This window comes from Brachyhypopomus gauderio, chromosome 1, assembly GCF_052324685.1.
Source record: "Brachyhypopomus gauderio isolate BG-103 chromosome 1, BGAUD_0.2, whole genome shotgun sequence".
NCBI classification, from domain to species: Eukaryota; Metazoa; Chordata; class Actinopteri; order Gymnotiformes; family Hypopomidae; genus Brachyhypopomus; species Brachyhypopomus gauderio.
The window spans coordinates 29,356,182-29,378,709 of record NC_135211.1 but is presented as its reverse complement, the minus strand read 5'-3'; the positions used below and the strand labels follow the sequence as shown (position 1 = coordinate 29,378,709).

The window sequence follows — 22,528 nt, the reverse complement described above, 5'->3', positions numbered from 1 at the left end:
TTTCATTCCTTCTGTGAAACTGCTGAATATGGACAAAGGCACTTGACATTCTGCCAATGAAATGGAAAAATGATGCAGTAAACATTGATTTTCCCCCCTCTGTAGGACACAGAGAAGTTACCATGACGACAGAAACGGGTCCTGAGGCAGCGGTGAAGAATGCAGCAGAGGAGCCACCCTACCACAAGGGGGCAGCAGGGAGCATGCCCAAGTCTGCTTCTGAAGGCAGAATGGTTAGACAGGTGTGTCACATCGGCACTGCACATGTTAACCAAATGGAGGCTATAGGAAAGGCAAGTGATCTCCAGGGGCCAACTTTAATGTCAAGTTATTCAGTGATCTGCAACTATTTTAGGTACATTTTTAGTAATCTAGCAAATAGTCAAAAATCTCATGGGGAAAAAATTCATAGAAAATGTTCCAGAATGCTCCAGAGACACCACTGCAGGTTTGCTGTTTTATTCCACACATGAAATGTCAACATTTTCAGTCTAATCATAATCCAACATAACGTGCATTCCAACTCCGCAATACCTGTCTTCAGGACCAAGAGAGCAAACGTCTGGATGATCGCAAAGATACAGATGACACATCAGAACGAATGACACCAGGGAAGAGTCCCAAATCCCCCCAGAAGCCTTCCAAGCGCTCCAAGACTGGCCACTTCCGCGTGACCCTTCTGGACAACAGCGACTACGAAGCGGATATTGAGGTCAGAAATCACACCACCTGGTCATAATGCACTTAGCAAACTGTAAATTCTGTACGAGTCACAAAATCACTAAATGTGTCCATGCTTTTAATGAATTAAGGGTATTTTTGCCCCTCTGCGCCAGTATGTGCCTTAGGATGTGGTAACTCTGTCTCTTGACATGCTGAAACTGCAGAGTAATTGTGATTGCATATTTCTGGAGAATGACTAAGACGCGAGGATGCTGTAAACATATCTGGTGGCCATGCTGGGTCTCAACATCCACACCACAATCTAAAATTGCTGTTCCTTCTACTCCTCTACATATTTTCCATATAATTTCACAAGTATTTATTACATTATTGAGAACGCTGGTGGAGGTATGTATAAGAGATGTGTAGTCATAATCAGACAAACGCTGTTCACCAAGGTGCCTATTATGAGCACAATTACAAAGGCTTGTAGATTTTATTATTTCCATATACCAGATGATGGGGCTTGATGTCTTTAAAGAACAATATGAATAAAAAATAGAGCTTTTTTATACCAGTTCTAATTTGCTGTGCAGTATATTTAAAATCAAAGGTGAATCAGTGTCTTTGTGCCATAAACCAAGATCCTATGAATGCTGTGATCAAAACACCCACAAAATCCCTCATGTGGAATGATTGTGATTGGTCAGGATGCTCGCAGAGCACAATAATAATAAAAATAAAATTGTGATTTGCTAGCAAACTCAATACAGCCTTCAATATCAATCTTGGGATGGCCAATGGTGCAGTAATGATTAAAGCTGATATGCTGTGCAGCTCTAGTCCTCCTGACTGACCGCAGGTAACGGCAGGATTCTCCTACTAAAGGTAGCATGTTCTGATGCATGCCAATACCCACAGTGACACCACGGTGCTGTTTATAATTAAACATCCACGCATAGTGTTTGAGTAGGACTGCTACCGCATGAACGTTCTCCAAGGAATTAGAGAAGTGTGCATCTCAGCGTTCTGAATGTGAGTCGGCTGTAAGGTGCTCGTGGCTTTTTTTTTTTTTTTTTTAGTCCTCTGCAGGCCAAAAGTGGAGAGGCAAGCAGTCCTTCTGTGGACGGAGAATAATCGCAGAACTTCAAGCAGGATAAGATCTGAAGCAAACTTTTAAACTTTGTGGGGGCGCGTAACATTTTCTGCAGAACACCTCACTCTTCTCTCTCTAAATAGTACTGACAATCATCGGATTTCACACCAGTCGAACACCTGTGGGATGAACCTGGTCTCTCAAGTCAGAAAAGCAACTGAAGGAGGTTATTTTGAGAAAAGCAGAAGTTCAGCAAAACACATTATTAATGATCTGTTATTTCAAAACCCTTGGCTTTGCATTACACATTTTATGCATTACAAAAATAAATTTTTTTGTGTTTATATTTTGCAGAGATGCAAAGTTAGTTATTGTTTCCAATCCTTTGCCCTATAGTCTGTGTTGTGTTTTATTATAGTGTTGTGCAACCTGTGGTCTATGCTGTGTTTTATTGTAATGTTGTGCAACTTGTGGTCTCTGTTGTGTTTTATTAGGATATTGTGCAGTATCCAGTCTTTCTGAATGTGGGGGTATAGACTGATTGATTCAGGGGAGAGGTCAACAGTTCAGTAAAGAATGACAGGAATACAGTATATTAGAGCCAGGCAGTGTAATGTTATATACTGTGACACAGAGGCACAGAGATACAGCAGGCTTTGCAGTGGAGCGTAGGTTAGGCGATATGCTTTTTGCTCAGAGTGTGTGTGACTGAGAGATAAGAAATCTATATTTGCCTCATTTGCTACGTGGGAAATCTATATTTGCTATTTTTGCGCAATGTGTAAAAGATACAGGCAAGAGCTAAGGAGTGTATGTGAGAAACTGTTATTGTAAGCATTGTAAGCAGTTATTGAAACACGTGTGTGTGTGTGTGTGTGTGTGTGTGTGTGTGTGTGTGTGTGTGTGTGTGTGTGTGTGTGTGTGTGTGTGTGTGTGAGAGAGTGTGTGTGTTCGTGTGAGTCTGTGTTTGTGTGTTTGTGTGTGTGTGTATGTGAAGCACACTCCTTCTATTTTTGCTCTTGCTATAGGAGTAAACAGATTATTAGATAGACTGTCCTTTTCTCACTGTAACTGCTGTAAATTTCTCACTGTAAATTTCCAGGGTTGGCTGTGGCTCATTGAACCTCCTTTACATTCTCACCCCTGCTAATTGCAATACATGGAGTGTAAACCCTATTATTCATGCTACACTACTCTCTATTGTGCTAGCATCACCTGTGCATATGTTTCAAGAGGGTCTTGCTCTCTTCATGTCACTAATGATGGGGTTAAACATAAAATGTGCCCAGCCTAAAACCCCCAGTTGATAATAGCAGTTCTGAGAACAGCGAGGTGGTTCTTCTGCACATGAGCTGAGTTGATCGAGGGATAATGAACGCCTTCTCTTGTGCTGCTTGGGTTGTTGCTTCCTGTTATACTGAAAGGGAAGTTAAACGTCTATGAAGCAGGGGTGTGAACTTTCAGCTTCGCTATAGGAGTTTGGTTTGTGAGGCAACAATACAATAATTGGTCAATTTCAAATGTTTATTACAATAGGAGGGAATATAAGCAAGTCAATGTTTTATAGTTTCATTTGAATTCATAGTTGAGTCCATTGTAGTCCCTTGAAGAAATATTAAACACTACTTGATAAAATGTGTTTTCACCACAAAATAAGGATTTTATGCCTCTTAATGTTGAGAGAGCAGAGCTGTCAGACAAAACCAGTGTTTAGACTACACTAATGTTCAGGTTACAGCAACATCTAGACTACAGTAATGTTCAGACTGCAGCAACAACCAGATTACCAAATACACCAATGTCTACACTACAGACTATAATGTCAGACTGCAGACTTAACCAGTGTCTAGAATACACCAGTGTTGAAGATCATCTGCAGCTTGGATCTGTTGCGTGGGCCTGATGGCATGCACAGGAAGAGCTTCACAGAGATATTGAGGTAGAGAGTTCCAGAGTTCTCAAAAGAGATGGCAAGATCTCCATGAGGACCAGTTACTCCATCCACGATGAGACGTTGGTCAAATGTGCTGAGATATGGCTAGAAATCTGCATGACAGAAGGTGGAAAAGCCAGGATGAGTTTGGAAGCATCGGCATAGCAATGATAGGAGAATCTTATCATCATCAAAGGAGCGATTCTAAATAGAAAAAAAATACAATCAAGAGCTGAGCCTTGTGGGACACCAGTGGAGATTCTACATGGAGAGTGTGTGGATCCCCTATCTGTGAATCCCCTATATGTGAATCCCCTATATGTGGATGGCCTATTGGATCTGATCATAGCACCACATGTAGATCACAAGCTGTGCTCTGCCAAGTAAATGGGAGAGCTACCATGTGGAGTGTCATACCTGCCCCTGGGTCTCCCCCTCATCTACACCCCCAGAACCATCTCATTGGAGATGAGACATGTATGGCTGGCCATGATGCACCTTTCACCTTCCATGATGAAAGAAATCTTAAAGGGGGTTTAGGAATTATCAATGTAGCTTTTCCCTGAATAAAGAGTCACTTCCACCAAAGATATTATCAATTCTGCAATAAATTGATGTTATGTTAGGGATCAACATTTCTTTCAACCTGACATGAAAGGAAACTTTAATATATAATAATATTATAAAATCAATCTACCATGTGTCCACTACAGTCCTCTGTGTAGTGATGTAAATACAGTAGTGTAATGCTATGAAGCTTTGTTGTCATGAGGACAGCTACACAGCCTCTCCCACTCAAACATGGGGGACCATTTGATCGAGGGGATTTATTTCATGATGGTTTCATTGTCTTCTTTATTGTCCTCTTGCTCATTTTGTCCTGATACCTCTTCCTCCACCTTGCAGAAAAATATCTGTCTCCATTGTCAAAACCAAGAGGACAAGCCTATGTCCATTTATACTGGTCATACCTCTGCTGTCTCTGTGAGGAGATAAACGTCTCTTGCTGGGGAACTTTGTGTAGGCAGTTGGCTAATGAGAATTATGAATTCCATTTTGAATGAGTGTTTTCCAAACCAAACAAAGGACATTTCAGTTTTAGGCATTTGAATGCAAAATGTTTTGGAAAATTTGCAGTTTGAAATTGCAGACTGAGTGCTAACCTGAAAATGCACTTTCTGTTCTGCCGGCTGGGTTCAGAGATTTGCTACACGAGCATTTGCTAAATGGTTCCAGTAACTGTGGCTCAAGTACGGGTTTATATGTGGTACAGTTGGTACCTGGAAAGGGCTCTTTGAGGAATGGCTTGCTTTGTTTGACAAGGTCTGTACTTTTGCTATAATGTTTACTATCCAGGTAATAAAATGATAAATTAGCCAGTGTCTTAACAAAGCCTAACCATGTACTCAGTGTAGCCTAATGGGAAGATTCAGAGCACCAATCAGCTTTTCTTCTCCTCAGACCTAATGATGCAGATGGAGGAGAAATCCTTTTCTCTCTAGAAAAGCTAGCAGCAACACCCTTCATCAGTTCCCATGACAACGGCCGCCTAGCTGTCACTACAGAAATGGCATCCGGAGCTGGAGCCGTAACAGCTGAAGCTGTGTGTGTGTGTGTGTGTGTGTGTGTGTGTTTTTCTCATTGTGACTGTGGCACCTCTGGGGAACATCAGCAGAAAGCCAGATACCATGCTGATTAAAGCGCTGGTCACATTGGAGAGCCTCTTTGGCCTTTTGTTATTATAGACGGTGGTTGTAGTCAGAGGTGCTGATGTAAGTGACCTCTTTGGGCAGAACTGTCTCGTTAATGCTTCTATAACACTATAGGTGTTATTTCTGCTTGTGATTTTTTTTAGATGTCATCTTTAGATGTCACACTAAATTGAGAACAAAATATTGTGGATGGTGCCCTGTGTTGTGTGAGATGTTTTGAAATGGCCTCTCTGTCTCTTATCCCTACACAATATGCACAGGAACTCTAAGGAACATTTTCTCAGGTTCTGCTTACTGCGTAGCTCTGGGGAGGAGCTTCTTCTGGAATCTCATCTGTTGTCATCTGACTCTGTCTACAGAAGCAGTGTAAAGGTCAAGCTCTGATGGACCTGGTGTGTGAACACCTCAACCTGCTGGAGAAGGACTACTTTGGGCTGACATTTAGTGATTCTGACAGCCAGAAGGTTTGGACCCTTTCAAAGTCAACTGTGTTTGTACTAGTATCAATCTCAATGTATGTTTTAATGTGAATCAATTGTTACGATCTGAGGAATTAGAAAGAACATGTGCATGAATGCAGTGACTCCAAAAGGCTTATTTATTCCCTGCAGGACTTTGAGTCCTGTGGGGACAGGGTAATAGTTTTCTGAGCGAGGCAATTTTGGGTAATTATGCCATTTGAAAGGATTTTTCCAAGATTATGGTGGCAAACGCAGGTGTGGGGGTTTTGTTCAAAGACTGAATAAGGCATTATGACATTTAGGAAAACCCTCTGTCCTGAAGTTTCACCATTTGCCTGATTGTTTTTGTTTTATGCCGCTGTTTTTGTGTCAACAAACTGCCTGGTGCTGTATCATTTTCTGTCATTTGTAACACTTCCTTTCAGAACACAGAGAGGATTCAATATATCAAATGATACGATCCCACAAGGCATTACGTTCACATCAGTGATAATCTTCCGTCTTTGTGTTCAACATGTCTTCTGCGACATTTAAACTAAACACAGGCAATTGGAGTACGATTCCTCAGCCATCACAACGCACAACAATCTTACGCCAGTTGGCAAAGGTGCTCCATTCGGCCGTTATTACACTGTGATATGTGAAAATGTTGCTGAAGAGTAATAATGAACGCTTTGGTGTCCGGAACATTCCAGTAGAGGGGAGAGCCCAGCTGCTGATTAATAAGCATTCACTGCTTTGGCCAAACATCAAGGAAATTCAGGCACATAATAGACGCTCAGAGCGCATCTGGGCTTTTAAGCGTGCGGATGAATCACTCGAGCTCTGACTGTGTTCACGTGTATATTTAGGAGTGCAGCTCTAAATGCGGGCCTGCCTGTGCAATGAAATCGTTGACCAGCCCTGTTAAACATGCGCTGACTAAGCACTGACGTAGAGGCTTATGAAGGTCAGTGTGCTACCTGGATGAAGGCCAAGTCCTCGTAGAATTAGACCACACCGGGGCACACTGGGAGGAAGATTAATCTGTGGATAGTGTTTCTAATGTAGCTGTTGTTGTCTCCTGGGCAATGGGGTAAGTGTATCTTGGTTTAGCCTGTTATGGTTCTTTTTGCTTTCTCATTTAGTAGAAGCTTGACAGAGGAGGAAAGTGTTGAGGGAAAATGAAACTATTGCCACACCATAATGTCTTTATAAAGGACTTTTTTAATGGAGGGGACACTGGATACTGGAAAAGGTGTCACTGATTATGTTGATTGACTATGATCTATGCTGTCATTGAACATCGAACATACTGAAGGACAATTTGAAAGTACCATGCAAAAAACATAACAAACAATGAAGGCCCAGGTGCAGAGATTTGCACTCATCCGTGGCTGGCGAGAACCCTAGATGAGGCCAGAGGATAGATGCTTCTGCCTTTCAGTTAAAGCACGTGTGGAGGCAGAACTCCAGTAGAACGCTCGGTGCAATTACCAGAGATGATCTAGGACAGGCAGTGTGTGGTAGATGTGTGGCAGACTCACACACACAGACTCACAGACTCACACACACAGACTCACACACACAGACTCACACAAACACAGAGCCACACACACACTCACACACACAGACTCACACACACAGACTCACACACAGACTCACACACACACACATACACACACACTCACACACAGACTCACACACACAGACACACACATAGACTCACACACAGACTCACACACACGGACTCACACACACTCACACACAGACTCACACACACAGACGCACACACACAGACTCACACAAACACAGAGCCACACACACACTCACACACAGACTCTCACACACAGACTCACTCACACACACAGGGACTCACACACAGATTCACACACAGACTCACACAAAATCACACAAACAGACTCGCATACACAAACTTGCACACACTGGTGTGAATCTTGATCTCTGTCTTGCAGAACTGGCTGGATCCCTCAAAGGACGTCAAGAAGCAGATGCGAAGTGAGTGAGCGCATGAGAGGTTGTTGTTTGATGTACACACACACATACACACGCGCACACACACACACACACACACACACACACACACACACACACACACACACACACACACACACACACACACAAATCCATACACATAATTAATTAATTTACTGGGATTATTATGTGAGATAAAATGCTCGTAAGAAAATGCAATATTATGCATAATTCTAGTTCCTGCCTACAGCCCACAGTAATTCACACATTAAGGATACATGTACCTTGCATGTGTGATGATAAGACCCATTTTGAACAGCCTTCTTAACATTAACATTATTCAGCTCATGGCGGCAGCTGTGATGGTGAGATCTGTTTGTCAGTGCAGCACTTCAACACTTGGTGTGATGTGTTAGAATACACAGATGCCACAGGCACCATCTTACACACCTGAGACACACACTTACCCAAACACATGCACACAGTTGTGTATTTTATTGTGTATTTCACATTGTCTGTCAGTCTACCTCACACTACTACACACTGTGAGCTCCATTCATTCTATATTTCAGCCTTGAGATTTTTCTGCGGGAATGACTGAGCAGTTAGTGAGGTGTGGAAAGGTCTGACTGAACTTCATGTTCATGAACTTGTAGCTGGTGCTGATGTGTCCACATTCTTTGGGTGGGGGGGGGGTGGATGTACATCAATGTCTGAGCCTGTATATGGATTGTACTAAACAGAATTTAAGCTGTGTGTGTGTGTGTGTGTTTGTGTGTGTGTGTGTGTATCTGTCCTCATCTTCAGCTTCTCCCTGGCATTTTGCCTTTGCTGTCAAATTCTACCCTCCTGATCCATCTCTGCTCATGGAGGACATCACACGGTAAGCAACCGTTCACACCTGCAACACAGCAGGTCTGATGCAGATTTGATTCACAATTTTAAGGTTTAGACATACAGTACCTGCTTAGAGGATCCATTGTTGCATTTAAGCTAATCATTACAAAAACATACAAACCTTTCTACTGCAATTGATCAGTGTTTGGGAGGCAGTGTTGGTGTGATTCAGGGTCCAGGTAACGGCTTGAGGTTTCGTCTAGTGTAAATTAGGTTTATTTTTATCTTTGCCAGGTCAGCTGGCATTAATTGATCAATTTACAAGAAGATTTTGTGAATTAAACTGTTAATGAATTATGTATTTGTGAAATAGAACCCAATTCTGGTTTTCTGTGTATTGTCTGTTTAGCATGGCCATCCTTCTTACAAGGCATTGTGTGGTGTGCTACCATAAGTGTAGATTTGAGCAGGCCCCTCCCCCTCTGTCCCCTTGCCCCGCCCCTTTTCTCTTGTAGGTACTACCTCTGTCTGCAGTTGCGAGGGGACATCCTGTCGGGCCGCCTGCCTTGCTCCTTCGTCACGCACGCCCTGCTCGGCTCTTACACCGTGCAGGCGGAGCTTGGAGACTACGACCAGGACGAGCACAGTACCGACTACGTCAGCGACTTTCGCTTCGCCCCCAACCAGACCCGTGAGCTGGAGGAGAGAGTCATAGAGCTCCATCGCACGTACAGGTGGGTGAAGCACCATGTGCATCACACAAAAATGTCAGCTTGTTTTAATATTAGCTAGAGGATTTTATCAGGTGCTTCCAGAGCTTAAAAAACCCCATTTAATATTATCCCCTAGATCTCAGACTTAGCTGTTTGTAGTTTTATATGGTTTCTGAAAATCTCCCAAATGAATCTCTTATGAAACAGATATGTTATGGAACAGATTTCTTCTGGAAACTACATGGTTTACCCTCACCCATCTCAACATGCATATGCTAACAAACTCCACAATGTTAATAAGCATCCATTATTTTAATTTGTGGTGAACCAATGCCAATTGGTGATTCAATTGTTGAATCCTATCTCGTCAGATAGTAAATGGTAAATGGTACATGATAGATGGTAAAGCCCACAAACTGGGGCCCACAGTCCTACTGTGTTGGTAAAGTCAGAATCCCACAGTCCTGCTGTGATGGTAAAGCCAAAGTCTGGGTCCCACAGTCCTGCTGTTTCAGAGTCAGTAAAAGCTCCCATTTGACAGTCAGTAAAGCCCTGAGCTTGGGTCCCACAGTCCTGCTGTGTTGGAAAGCCTTGAGTCTGGGTCAATGTGGCTGATATGGGTCTGTGCAGGTTCTTAGGTCCACACTGAGCTCTTCGTGCCTTGCGAGAATAGAAACAGAGCCAATAGATTGTGATGCTCTCACCAGCGTTAAATGGGAGATTCCCTGCTGGTTGAATACATTTCTAATTTATATTGCATTTCAGGGGCATGACGCCTGCCGAGGCAGAAATGAACTTCTTGGAGAATGCTAAGAAGCTGTCAATGTACGGTGTTGACTTACATCACGCCAAGGTACAAATGTACAACCGTAAACCTTCAAAATGTGTCTATCAGATGTCCAGTAAGTGTGAAGCAAGTTTAAGCACAAAATCTTTTTTGTAAGTGAGAGTGGAAGAGTATTTCTAACTATGTTACAGTAAAGTATCTAGTGCAGTGTACCATTGTCTGTGCAAAGGTCGATGCAAAAGCACAGCCATCTTGACCTGTAGTAACACTGTACACTTTTCTTCTCTGCTCTCTCTGACTCATGTGGTAGGATTCAGAAGGGATCGACATCATGCTGGGTGTTTGTGCCAATGGACTACTGATCTATCGAGACCGCCTGAGGATCAATCGCTTTGCCTGGCCCAAGATACTCAAGATCTCCTATAAGAGGAGCAACTTCTACATCAAGATCAGGCCGGGAGAGGTACGATGAACTCCCCTTTGTTCTCTCACATATGCTCTCTGCAGAACAACCTTTCGTCTTCCAGCAACCTGACCACAGGGAGCTTCAGTGGGAAAAGTTTTCTAAGAGAACACACAGCCAACTGCTGACTTCAACATACAGCAGCTGCTAGGGAGAAATAACAAAGAAAAAGCCAGTGAAAAGTTTGGTTGCTTGTGCAGTCAGTCCTGTTCGACTGCTCGGTGGGGAAGAAATGATAATTTATTCAGCTGATTATGCATTAATGCCACTGGTGTGCCATTGGTGCGCATACCAATAAGGCTGGGGTGAATTGCCGGGTGACCTCTTCGATTTGTGAAGGTCCCATGGGTGGTTTCAGACTTCTTCTCCCCCAGTGGGTCCAGCTGCTGAGTCTGGCCCGGCGCGGAGCGCTGGAGTGGCAGGCCTGCTGAAGGCACAGAGGGCCCTGTGAGACTCTCACATAAAGGGCTCCTTCAGCTTGGCCATGACAGCTGCACCGGTGCCCAGAAAACTGACGAGGCGGACCAGATTTGAACGCCGTCCGAATGCTGCCACACTCCTGTTTATCTCTGCTGCCTGAACACAAAAAAAAAAAAAAAAAGGCTGGTGTTTGTGTCATAGCTCAGCTCAATTCGGGCTCTTCTCCCACAGATCAGAGCACAGGAATTAAAAAACGCCCCTCATTTTAATTATGCCCCAGAGCAGTGCGGTGTGTGTTAAATTAGCAAAGGTATCCAAGGTTAAAGAGTTATTTAAACAATGCAAAATGACCCTCTATGGGAACATCTCGTACGTATGTGCTTGGTTATAGATTTCCATGCTGCCTGTAGCAGGAATTAAGTCACTGTGTGAACAGTGTTTTGCTTTTCTGTAACAGTATGAGCAGTTTGAGAGCACCATTGGATTTAAGCTACCCAACCACAGAGCTGCAAAGAGACTCTGGAAGGTGTGCATTGAACATCATACCTTTTTCAGGTAATCTCTCCCAAGCAGAAACTGGTCTCATGCCGATTTTGCTGTGCCTTTGTCAGTACTTGCTTGCTTGTTCACCCTCATTAATCGTTTGTATGTATGCTGGTTGTTAGACTCTCAGCCGGCCTTTGTTTAAACTCCTGGAAGAGCTCAGGTGTGGTTAGGTCTGGCTCTGTGATCTAAGCCCTCTGCTGCTCACACGGCTCTGTGCTCAGACTTGTACCTAAATGCTTCTTGCCTGGAGCAGCTCTCACTGAACTGGAGTACCTGGGATTGTGATGTCCGTCAGTAGCACTTAAATCTACAGTTTCATCTAGGATTGTAATAATAATGTTTATTTATTTATTTAGCACCTTTTAAAAGTTTTTCACAAAGGGCTTTGAAATACAAAAAAACTAAATCACAATAAAATGAAAATGAAACAGGTAAAAGATACAGCAGGATTACAGAAGAGACGTTTTACAATTCACTGAATTCCATAAGAAAAGATGCCAGTTAGTGTGTGAGGAGGGATGGGGACATTCTGCCTTAGGGTTTTTAGCAGCAGGGGAATGCAGACGTGATGCTTCAGACGTGATGCTTCAGACGTGATGCTTCAGACGTGATGCTTCATATGTGATGCTTCATACGTGATGCTTCACACATGATGCTTCAGATGTTATGCTTCACACGTGATGCTTCATACGTGATGATTCATACGTGATGCTTCATACTGTCTTCATGCGTCACTGTGAAGCTTCCTTCAGTTCGAAATTAATCCATTCCATTTATGATCACTTTTAATGGTCATTGATTATAATGATTAACATTTTCAAAATTAAAGTGAAAAGCTCTCTTCCCATGCTGGCTTTTCCATGTGACCTTTGACCTCGACTGCTATCAGGTTGGTGTCTCCAGAGCCTCCTCCTAAGGGGTTCCTGGTGATGGGTTCGAAGTTCCGTTACAGCGGGCGGACGCAGGCACAGACACGGCAGGCTAGCGCCTTGATCGACCGGCCTGCTCCTCACTTTGAGCGTTCCACCAGCAAGAGGTTCCTCCTGTCCCGCAGTCTCGATGGAGGTGGGTAGCCTTGCATTTTTAATCAGCACTCTCTCCCTTCAAACCATCCATTAAAATCTGGAACTTTCCAAAGTTCCTGGTTTCATTTCATTTTAAAGCCTTTTCACTTTTAAAGCTGATTAAAGCTGCTGAATTAAAAATGAACTGGCTGCATAGAGGCCTAACAGGGGCCAAACAGACATGCATCTCTCAGACTCTGCAGATGGAAAAGCTCATTAATGCATTAATGCTGTTGTCCAATTGGCTCTTTTTGGCAAAGAACTGATCCCGCATCAGCTGAAAAAAGTGGTGTGGTGTTTGACGAGGCACTGAGCTATTTGCTGTGGTTGCTATAGAGTTCTCCCGCCCGCTCTCCACCATGGGGGAACCCACAGATGCCTTCTCCCAGAGGAGCGATACTCAAGGTCTCCTGGGAGATGAGCAGGAGACAGAGCAAGACATCAGTATTGACCAGGACCAGGACCAGGACCTGGACCAGTACCAAGATCAAGAAGAGCACAGTGTCACCAGTCCTAATAGGAGGAAAGAGATAAAGGTAAGGCCTGCTTTGAAAGGGTAAAATATCTCTTAAACTGTTCTTTTTCGATTCATACATCGATAGATTTTTTTCAAAACTGCTTAATTAAAATAATTAAAAGCACTTTGAAATGGAAAGCGACATACTGAAGCTTGTGTATCCATTGGCCATGATATGACATGAAGTTCTCCACAGCTTCACAAGATCGTAAAAATGATGTGTAGCAAGAATAGACAGAGTGAGGTGCTCTTATTTCTGGTAGGGTGTAGTAGTAGGGTGGAGTTTCAGACACGGAACTTCTCCCAAATTTCAGTTATTGCTCAACTTCTTATAATGTACTACTGTTTCTTTCTTGTCAGCACTTTTATTTGAGACAGAGGAGCGTTACTGGAGTTTTCTGGAGCTTGCACGCCTTACCTCCTGTTGATTGAATCCGAGTACTTATGATAAAATAAACCTGAACGAGTGTGTATATTTAGTTTTTCTTCCCTGGCAGACTCTTGTCATTTGCCATTTTATTGTATTTATTTTAGTTTGGATGTATTCATCATTTTAGTGCATATGTGGATATGTATCCATATAATGAACCTGGCACCCAGCCATCCAAACAATCCCAGAAAGCCAAAGGACAGAGCAGGATGTGTTTGTAATTATGCTAATGAAAGGGCTCGAGCTGCACTTCATTCAAAGTGCAGGGACCCTGTGCTAACCCCTGGATGTGAATGAGTGAAGATGATTATGAACCCCAATCTCTAAGTCCAGTGGTAATAACTCTAAACTCTCTAAGCTCTCCTGACACGCTTGAACACGGCGCTCTGCAGCAGTGGCTGGATTTGTCATCACTAACTCGTCCCTGTCTCTCCTACTTTGCCGTAAAGCATCATTTCGACCGGCTCTCCCCAGACATTCCTCCCGAACCCTTCTGTGTGTAATCTGCCTCTCAGCTCATGTCTGTCTTTCCTTTTGACCCCTTTGCTGGCGAAAGGAGGAGACCAAGACGGAGGTATCGTACAGTTCTGTAGCCGTCAGTGACCCTCTGTGGCGTCGTCCCTCTACATGTGTCACTGCCATTGTCCCCACCGGCCGCATACACACACACACCATCACAGTACATGTTCACACGGGCATATTTCATGTAGAACCGTGTGCACGTTAAAGCCTCATTTCTTAATCGCCTCATTCGTTTCAACACGTCACCATCGGCGGGTGACGTGCCGCCGTCCGAACCCGGCGTCATTTTGGTATGGTGGAAAAATTAGTTCATTCCCTTATCCGAAGCTGCGGATTAGAATCCCTCTGAGAGGCAGAGACGCGGACTTATTGCTGGGAAGCCTTTCAGACCTTTCATTGCTTATAATTCCACACCCGCCTGCATGCAAGCGGAGTGGGTTTCTCTCTCTCTCTCTCTCTCTCTCTCTCTCTCTCTCTCTCACTCTCTCTCTCTCTCTCTCTCTCACTCACTCACTCTCACTCGTTGTGCTTGCGTCTCTCATCTTTTGTGGGTCCTCCAGCCAGCCCTTCTTTGTGTCTTTGTGTGTTCATATCCGTGCCACCAGGGGGCGCTCTCTCCTTTGTTCTTCATGACCTTGTATTCTCTCTCCCTAATGTTCCATGTCCAACACACTTGCATCTCTCTGCCCTGTTTCCTACACCCCCCCCCCCCCCCCCCCCAACCCTGACCTCTCAGTTGGAAATGGAGTCGACACCTCGGCACAAGCAGGAGGTACCTGTTACTCCTTCCTGTCCATGGTCCTTGTGCTTTACGTAACATCTGTTTGTGTAGTGCCACAGACAAGAGCAGAAGCATTTCCTACACTGTAACGCTGTAACAGTTCTTCCTGGTTGCTTCCAGCCACAGGCCTCTCACTCAAAGTGCTCACGTTCACATGCCGGGCGTCCCCGGGCCGAGAGCAGGTGAGATCATCTCGTCTTGTCTCATCTCCATCCCTCTGTAGTTCCTGGATAAGTCAGAGGACATGCTGCTGAAGCACCAGGCCAGCATCAACGAGCTGAAGAGAGCCCTCAAGGAGCCCAACAGCAAGCTGGTGAACCGGGAAAAGAGGCTATCGGGAAGTTCCCCGGGCACCACCCCCGAGAAGAAGGCTGTGAGTATGGCTTTAGAGTCACGGGACGAGAGCCCCTCTGCATCAGATTTCATGCCTTTTCAACTGACTCAGTGTTTTTGTTACAGAGCTGACTATTATTATTATTATTATTATTATTATGTCTACCATGTGAGTGTATGTGTAATTATTATGGGAATGTGTGGTTCCTTTTCACAGTGTTATATGGTCACAACCAACTGCATTTTCTGTCATTGAATTTAGATTGAGAGCGAAATATATGTTCCATTGTAAATACGATATATATTGTTTTTGTGAAACTGCTTTTCCAATACGAAACATGGGAAAGGTTAGGATATTCTCTGCTGGTCAAAGTTCAGTGCTCTGTCTGGATTTATTTTCTGCTATTTTCCACTGGCTGCTTTTCCCTTCAGACCAAAAAAAATCTGTAAATGCTCTGAAAATGTTTGTAATTCAGACTTCAGATTGACATATGAAGTCATATTTATTTAGTAAAATTAGAAATATCAAACAGGTGCAATATTTTGGTGCATGTGAAATGATTGAACCAATGCCATTTCTGAACTTAAACTGCTTCCTGTCATTTACACTCAAGTTCACATAATGTCAAGTCTTGCGTGCAAGAAAGCTGATGAGTTCTTGTGAGTTGTTCAAGGGCCTTTGAAAGACCGTGCTTCATTAATTTTGCATGAAGGATTTTTACTGCATCCTGCCTTTAAAAGACATGTCATAATCCCGCGCTGTCACATCGATTAGCTGGCAAGGTAATCGCGGAAGGCCTGACTCATATCAGACAACAATGGACCCGTGGGGATGAAATTGAATTGAATCTCATTCAGGTCAAACCATTAAGATCAGATAAGATTTTCCACATTGGCTTAGTCTGTTATTTATGACTTACCTATATTCATGCAGGTTATCAACTTTGTTTAATCTCCTGACAAAAAAAAGATGTTCCCATATTAGACGGTTTGGTGCCTTGATGTTCATTATATATGTTTTTACCTTGTACTGGAAATAAGACCTCTATACCTAGAAAATGTTTCAATTGAATTTCAAAGTGTTTGATGTTTAAATTTCTTTGAATATAATATGCAGTTCAAGGAACAGGAAACCATGCCTCTAACTGTTGGTTGACAGGGTTTTCAGAGTCACCAGAGTCAGCTGCCAAACACTGTGTTTTTACAAACACACACAAAAAAAAACTTCTAATAATTACTTGCTTGCATGTGAAGGCTTGTTTTCATGAAAAGGCCTGACGGAGTGTCCAGTTTAAACATAAGTTGTAAAATCTGCATGGTAAGTTGATAGTTAATTACTCTTCTCCACTTTGACCTGCTGGTCTTGGCAATGACCAACCATCAGGAGGCAGTTGGAACAAGGGGAGGGCAGCCTGTAAACAGCCTCTCCGTTGAAGGCTTCATCCAGAAGACTATGGTGACTTCTCCTGAGGTTGTTTGATTGCAGATATTTAAACCCTTATGAAATAAACTTTCTTTCCTGATTATGTCTGCTATAATTAGTTTTAGAGAACTTAGTCTGGCCCTTGCAACAGCAAAACTAACGATGTTCCATCTGTACCAACACATAGGGTTCTGAGGAATGGGTGTTGATTGAAAAAGAAAACGATTACCAACAAGATTATGAAATGGAAGAGAAAGATAAGAGGAGAATCCATGTTTCTCCACCGCCTTTGGTTGCTGGAGCACATTTGGAAAGAAAGATGATACATATTGAGGTGATTCGAGAGGATGGTGAAGAAGTCCAAATGGACAGTTTCCAATCCCAGAAGATAGCATCAAAAGACTGGCCTTCTGATTCCAAGCAAAGGAAATACAGAACAAAAAAAGATAAAGTACCAGAGACCTCACCCAAACATCTGACAATGGATTCCGCTGTGTGCAAAGAACAACCATCTCCAGAAAAGACTGCAGTACCATCTCCAGAAAAGACTGCAGTAACATTTCCAGAAAATACTGCAGTACCATCTCCAGAAAAGACTGCTGCCCCATCTCCAGAAAAGACTGTAGAGTCATCTCCAGAAAAAGCTGCAGAATCATCTCTAGAGAAAATTGCTGAACATTATCCAGAAAAGGCTGCGGAACCATCTCCAGAAAAGGCAGTAGAGCCATCTCCAGAAAAGGCAACAGTGGCATCTCCAGAAAAGGCAGACATTTATGCTTTTAAGAGTGAGGTAAAAGTGGAACATCATTCAAGCAAATTTAGCCGGGAGAGAAGACCACAGAGTTTGAATTTGGGTATGTCACCAGAGTTTGTGTATGAGACAAAAACTGAGGAATCGAATATAAGGCAGGAGAGTGAGGAATCGGATGAAGACAATAATACTCCAATGAAAGAGGAGATGCAAATGAGTTATTCTGGTGAGTTCACCTCAAGAACTGAGAGCTGGTTGGTGCCTCTGCCTGAGAAGATAAAGAAAGATGAACATGCTGGCTCAGATGTGTTGACTGAGGAAAAAGACAAGGAGTTGAACAAAACCACAGAAGAAGATGAACAGAAGACCATTCAAGAAAAGTCAGTGTTTGATGATGCCCAACATAAAGTACAAGATCAAGGGGGGAAAGCATCAATGGAAGCAAAGAACATACATGTTAAAGATCAGCAGGAAGTCTCTGACAAGGTCAATGGACCTGTAAAAACTGAGCTTCAGAGAAGGTCTGAGGTCCAATTTGAGATCGCGAAAGTCATAATGATTGATAACCGTGAAAAGGAAACGGAGCCTGGAATTGACAGCAAGCAGAAAATGGGGTTTGTTCACGAGAAGAAGATCAGTAACATTGAACAAGAGAGTTTTGAAGAGGTCATGCGAAGATCAAGGCTTACAGGACATGGTCATAAAGAAATAACAAGGATCGTCCCATTAAAATCTGAGAGAGCAAAGAGTCAATTGTACAAAGATGACATAGATATTGGGGAAGAGTCTGAATTGATGAAGAGACAGTTTAAAAGATATAGCATGAATGAATCCTTAGAGAGACAGTTTGATAGGTTTGATTACAGGGATACAAGCTCCTTGCATACTTCCACCAGAACCAACACGGATCAAGAAGAGTCAGTGTCATCTGCGATGGACCACAACGTCTATGAGCAACAGTCAACAATCTACAGTGAGAACTTGGTAAAAGCGAAGGCTGTTCACGATGAAGAAGAACCGAAGACCTCCAGCCGAGCAGAGTGTGAAGATTTCCGCCAGTCTGTCGAAGGAATGGCAGATGCTCTTCCGTTGTCATCCAGGACCATCGTGCTCCAGAAGAGTGCTCCCCCAGCTCCTCCAGTCAAAACCAAGAAGGCCAGGGAATCGGGTCTGATTCTCCGCAGCAGCCGCAGTGCCAGCAGAGATCCTGCCCTGGAAGCCACTCGGAGAACACACGGGGTAACTCCACATGGCCGCTTCTGCTTTTCAGTCATTGGAAACAAAAGGCATCGCATGAGCTTCCGATCGACTTGAGCATCCATCATTTTCCTTGTTGTGACTTTCTTTTCGATTTTCCTCCGATCTGTGAAGAGAGGGGTTGGCGAAGACCACATTAGCTTTGGCAGTTTTTTTGTTTTCTGTTTTTGTCTCCATTTCTCCATTTGGAAGCCCTGTCTCCCTGTCATAAGGCTTGAGCGCTCTCACCACAGACGTCTGCTGTGCCATCAGCATCTGTACATTCCTGCAGTTTAGCCAAACCTCCAAGATAGGTTTTTGGCCTTTTTCTTTGATAGCCCCTCTCTTCAACTGCAAGCCGTGGTTTTTCCTTCCAACCGAGTACAAGCTCTGGATTGTGAAGGTGTTGTAAGGAAACCCAGGCTCCTGCACTCTGCCATGACTGACATGCTCACGACTTCTCCAGTGCTGTTTGTTGCAAACGCTGTTTATGCTGAAGAAGTCAGTGAGTTCAGAAATGGCTCCTTGAAAGGTTGTGACCTTGCGTTAAAATACTATATGGAAATTTGCTTGGGATGCCATTTCTTATCCATGATGTTTCTGTATGAAAACAGTGATGCTCATTTAAATTTTAGGCCTATTATTATATTCTTAGAATTGCATGTAGTGAATTTGCATGCCTAAATATGGACGTAAATTTTGCAAAACAAAAACTTGTAACAAATAATTGGCTTTTGTTTCTAGTTTAAAGCTAAACTGAGCAACTGTTATTTTACGGTACATTATGTGGTGATTTAACTCATAAAGCGAAATGTTTACTGCATGAGGATTGCATAAAACCACTAATACACAAATGTGTGCATTTATGAGGCTGAAAAAGTTGATGATTCCCGTGGGACATCTTCCTCTTGCCTCTCACACTCAGATTTCTCACACATTTATTAGGAGCAAACAGGTTGTTTTGGCAATGGAATGAAAGGAATTTGAATTGGGCAGAGATCTGACGGTTTCTATCTCACCTCTGCCGTGGAAGGCGTGGAGGTTCAGGGACACATTGGCAAGTGTGCAGCATGGCGTGATGTCAGTGACAGCACCGAGAAGTGAGAAGCATGTGAGAGCAGTCTATTCTCATGGACTGTGTCAAAATCCGTGCGGGTGTATAGACGGGCCCTTGAATCACATCGATCCTGACTGTTTTGATTACCTGCCACAGAGCAGGTGAAGTGACTAGCAAATGCTTCTGCTTATATGACTGTGATATAAAATGCTGTTGTAAATCCACCCAGTTTTAGAAGTAGCAGCTCACACTATTTGACCAACGGTTGACATTTGGAAAATGGCCTGTTTTGAGTCCTCTATATAAGCATAAAATCTGGTTGGATTTTGGTTAATATGATACGTTTATAGTCTTGGTAATGCTGTAAGTGTACTGTTGACATGGATAATATGTTCCATTTCCACTGGTTGTCATGGAATATCACAGCATATATTCTATTTTGGACTAAATGTTAATGTTGATTCCATTCTATTTAATCTGAGATGTCTTTAATCTGAGATGGACATAAAACATAATTTGGGCCCTGCACTGTCTCCAGTGAGGTGATTCAGAAAGATTAGAAATGATAAATGGTTTCAACATTTGCTTAGCAAATGATTGCATGTGAAATTTGCAATTACAATTAAAAATTGAATATAAAACACGCAATTTTGAACTCAATCCAGAAAAGTTGCCTCTTTACTCTGATCAGTGAAATTGAGCATTCCTAAGACTTCTCTGGAGAATCGAAGGACACAAGTGATCCACATAATATAAGCGTCTCGCAAAGCTCCTTGATCCATTAAAATTATTTGGATGCCTGTTGCTGATTGATTTATAGTCCTGCCTGTTACTGATTGACTTTTAGTCCTGCCTGTTACTGAATGACTTCTAATCCTGCCTGTTACTGAATGACTTCTAGTCCTGCCTGTTACTGATTGACTTTTAGTCCTGCCTGTTACTGATTGACTTTTAGTCCTGCCTGTTACTGATTGACTTCTAGTCCTGCCTGTTACTGAATGATTCTTGTCCTGCCTGTTACTTATTGACTTCTAGTCCTGCTGCTTGTGACCTCTCCACTTAACACCTTCCCTTGCATTATGCATGTCATAAAGTGTCTTTCTGTTAGTTCTGCGCTAGTGGAACTAACTCAAGGTTGCTGTCTTTCTGCTCTCTACCTTTACAGGAGCCCCTGTCCACTCCTGCCATTTACGAAGACACACTAGATGAAGTCAAGGTCTTTCAGATTCTCTGGTTTCATGGCCACCGGTGCATTCTTTCTGTTTCTTTTTGCATGGCATTTTCCTAATGGCATCTCTCCCATTTATGTTTCTTTCAGTTCTGAATTGACCATATCGCAAGTGAATTTCCACTGGCCCACATTCATATGCCCGTCATGTCCTTGGGGCTTGCTGTTTCTGTAATTGTGAATCTGTTCCATTGCATTTCATCCGGGTTATTGTGCCATATGTTCGTCCACATCTGCATCTCATTCCTGCTCTGCTCACTCAGTGGATCTTCACGGCATAAACTGACCAATCAGCACAAAGAGGAGCCACAACTGCTCCTCCTCCAGCAGCCTCCAGCGCCTGATTAGTGTCGCTGGAGGACTAACCCCACCCAGTGATTAGCATCGCTAATCCCACGCCGCTGCTCCTCCTCTCCCTTTGTCTCCCGCAGCGACGGCCGCCTTCCTCCGGTGAGGACGACCGGGAGGCGGCCGGGGTGGCAAGGGACGCCCACCTGGGCATCGAGCGCAAATGCTCCAGCATGACAGTCAGCTCCACCTCCAGCCTGGAGGCCGAGGCTGACTTCTCCATGTCCGCCGACCTCCATGTGCTCGCGGCCGATCCGGGGGAGGGCGGCACCGAGGACCCTGGAGACACCTCTGGGTTCTACTACTCCGCTTCCATGTTGGGGCCACATGATAGGTCGCCCAGGAAGGAAAGAGCGCATGGGGGCAGAGCACATGGGGCAGGGCAACAGGACGAGTACGGCCCACAGGAAGTGGAACCTGTAAGCAGCTTTGCTCGATCTTCACCCTGCTGTGGATGTCATCTTCAGAAACACCCTTGTTAGGACTCTCTTCTTGTTGCATTTCCACCATGGTTTTTTTTTTTGTTTGTTTGTTTTTGTTTGTTTGTTTTTTTATAGCATTCGAACATTGTACCATTCCCCGTTTTTATATATTTGTTTTTTATGTTCCTGTCTTTTGGTTCCCTCTGTCATTCACTGTGCATTCTTTTCTATTCTCGTGTTTTTGTTTGATTTATGTGTTTTGTATTGTTCTCATTGCTCGTTGTTTGTCCTGTACTTTAAAACAGTGTTGTTCTCTGCTCCTACTCAGTACTCCACTTTAGATCCGCCTTTCAAATGCCTGCAGCCCACACTATTCATAAATAATGTATCATGCTCTGTTCTGCTGGGATTACACTGAAATCAACAACACTCAACATTATTCAAAGTAATGGTAGCGAGTGTTGGGGTCCATGCACTAAAGTGATGGCCTTGTAACTGCCTGCTTCTTCCCAGCCTCCCGTTGCCAGAAAAGACCCCAACGCTGTGACTGTTGCCCATCTACTGAGGAAAGAGCCCCGCTTGGGTTCACATGATGACGACTCAGATGTGGTCCACTCTGCTGAAGACTTTCCAGATCAGGTGAGCGAAGATTCTGATTGGCTACGATTTACTGTAAAAATGAAACACATTTCATCACATGATATTAAAGGTCTGTGATGATGACTCTCATCAGCTCTACTGAGCTGTATTGGTTTGATCATTGCATAACAGACTAATTTCAGTCATAATGTATTACATAATGCACTAATTT

At 43.5% G+C, this 22,528-nt stretch overlaps 1 protein-coding gene across 6 annotated transcripts in view; it reads left to right on the top strand.

Moving 5' to 3' along the window:
- Positions 1-22,528, top strand: part of LOC143516331 (uncharacterized) — a 65,000-nt gene that overhangs the window by 35,726 nt on the left and 6,746 nt on the right. For 4 of the 6 annotated variants that reach the window (XM_077007910.1, XM_077007905.1, XM_077007887.1 and 1 more), the window contains 18 exons: positions 106-242; positions 545-712; positions 5,764-5,868; positions 7,821-7,863; positions 8,647-8,722; positions 9,192-9,410; positions 10,155-10,242; positions 10,487-10,639; positions 11,517-11,614; positions 12,495-12,670; positions 13,006-13,205; positions 14,173-14,190; positions 15,143-15,292; positions 16,637-16,723; positions 16,863-18,665; positions 20,885-20,935; positions 21,379-21,714; positions 22,231-22,356. In XM_077007910.1, coding sequence (XP_076864025.1) covers positions 123-242; positions 545-712; positions 5,764-5,868; positions 7,821-7,863; positions 8,647-8,722; positions 9,192-9,410; positions 10,155-10,242; positions 10,487-10,639; positions 11,517-11,614; positions 12,495-12,670; positions 13,006-13,205; positions 14,173-14,190; positions 15,143-15,292; positions 16,637-16,723; positions 16,863-18,665; positions 20,885-20,935; positions 21,379-21,714; positions 22,231-22,356 — 4,017 coding nt within the window. In that variant the 5' untranslated portion in view covers positions 106-122. The remainder of the gene's footprint in view (positions 1-105; positions 243-544; positions 713-5,763; positions 5,869-7,820; positions 7,864-8,646; positions 8,723-9,191; positions 9,411-10,154; positions 10,243-10,486; positions 10,640-11,516; positions 11,615-12,494; positions 12,671-13,005; positions 13,206-14,172; positions 14,191-15,142; positions 15,293-16,636; positions 16,724-16,862; positions 18,666-20,884; positions 20,936-21,378; positions 21,715-22,230; positions 22,357-22,528) is intronic. The other 2 variants (XM_077007918.1, XM_077007901.1) reach the window with 2 other exon arrangements.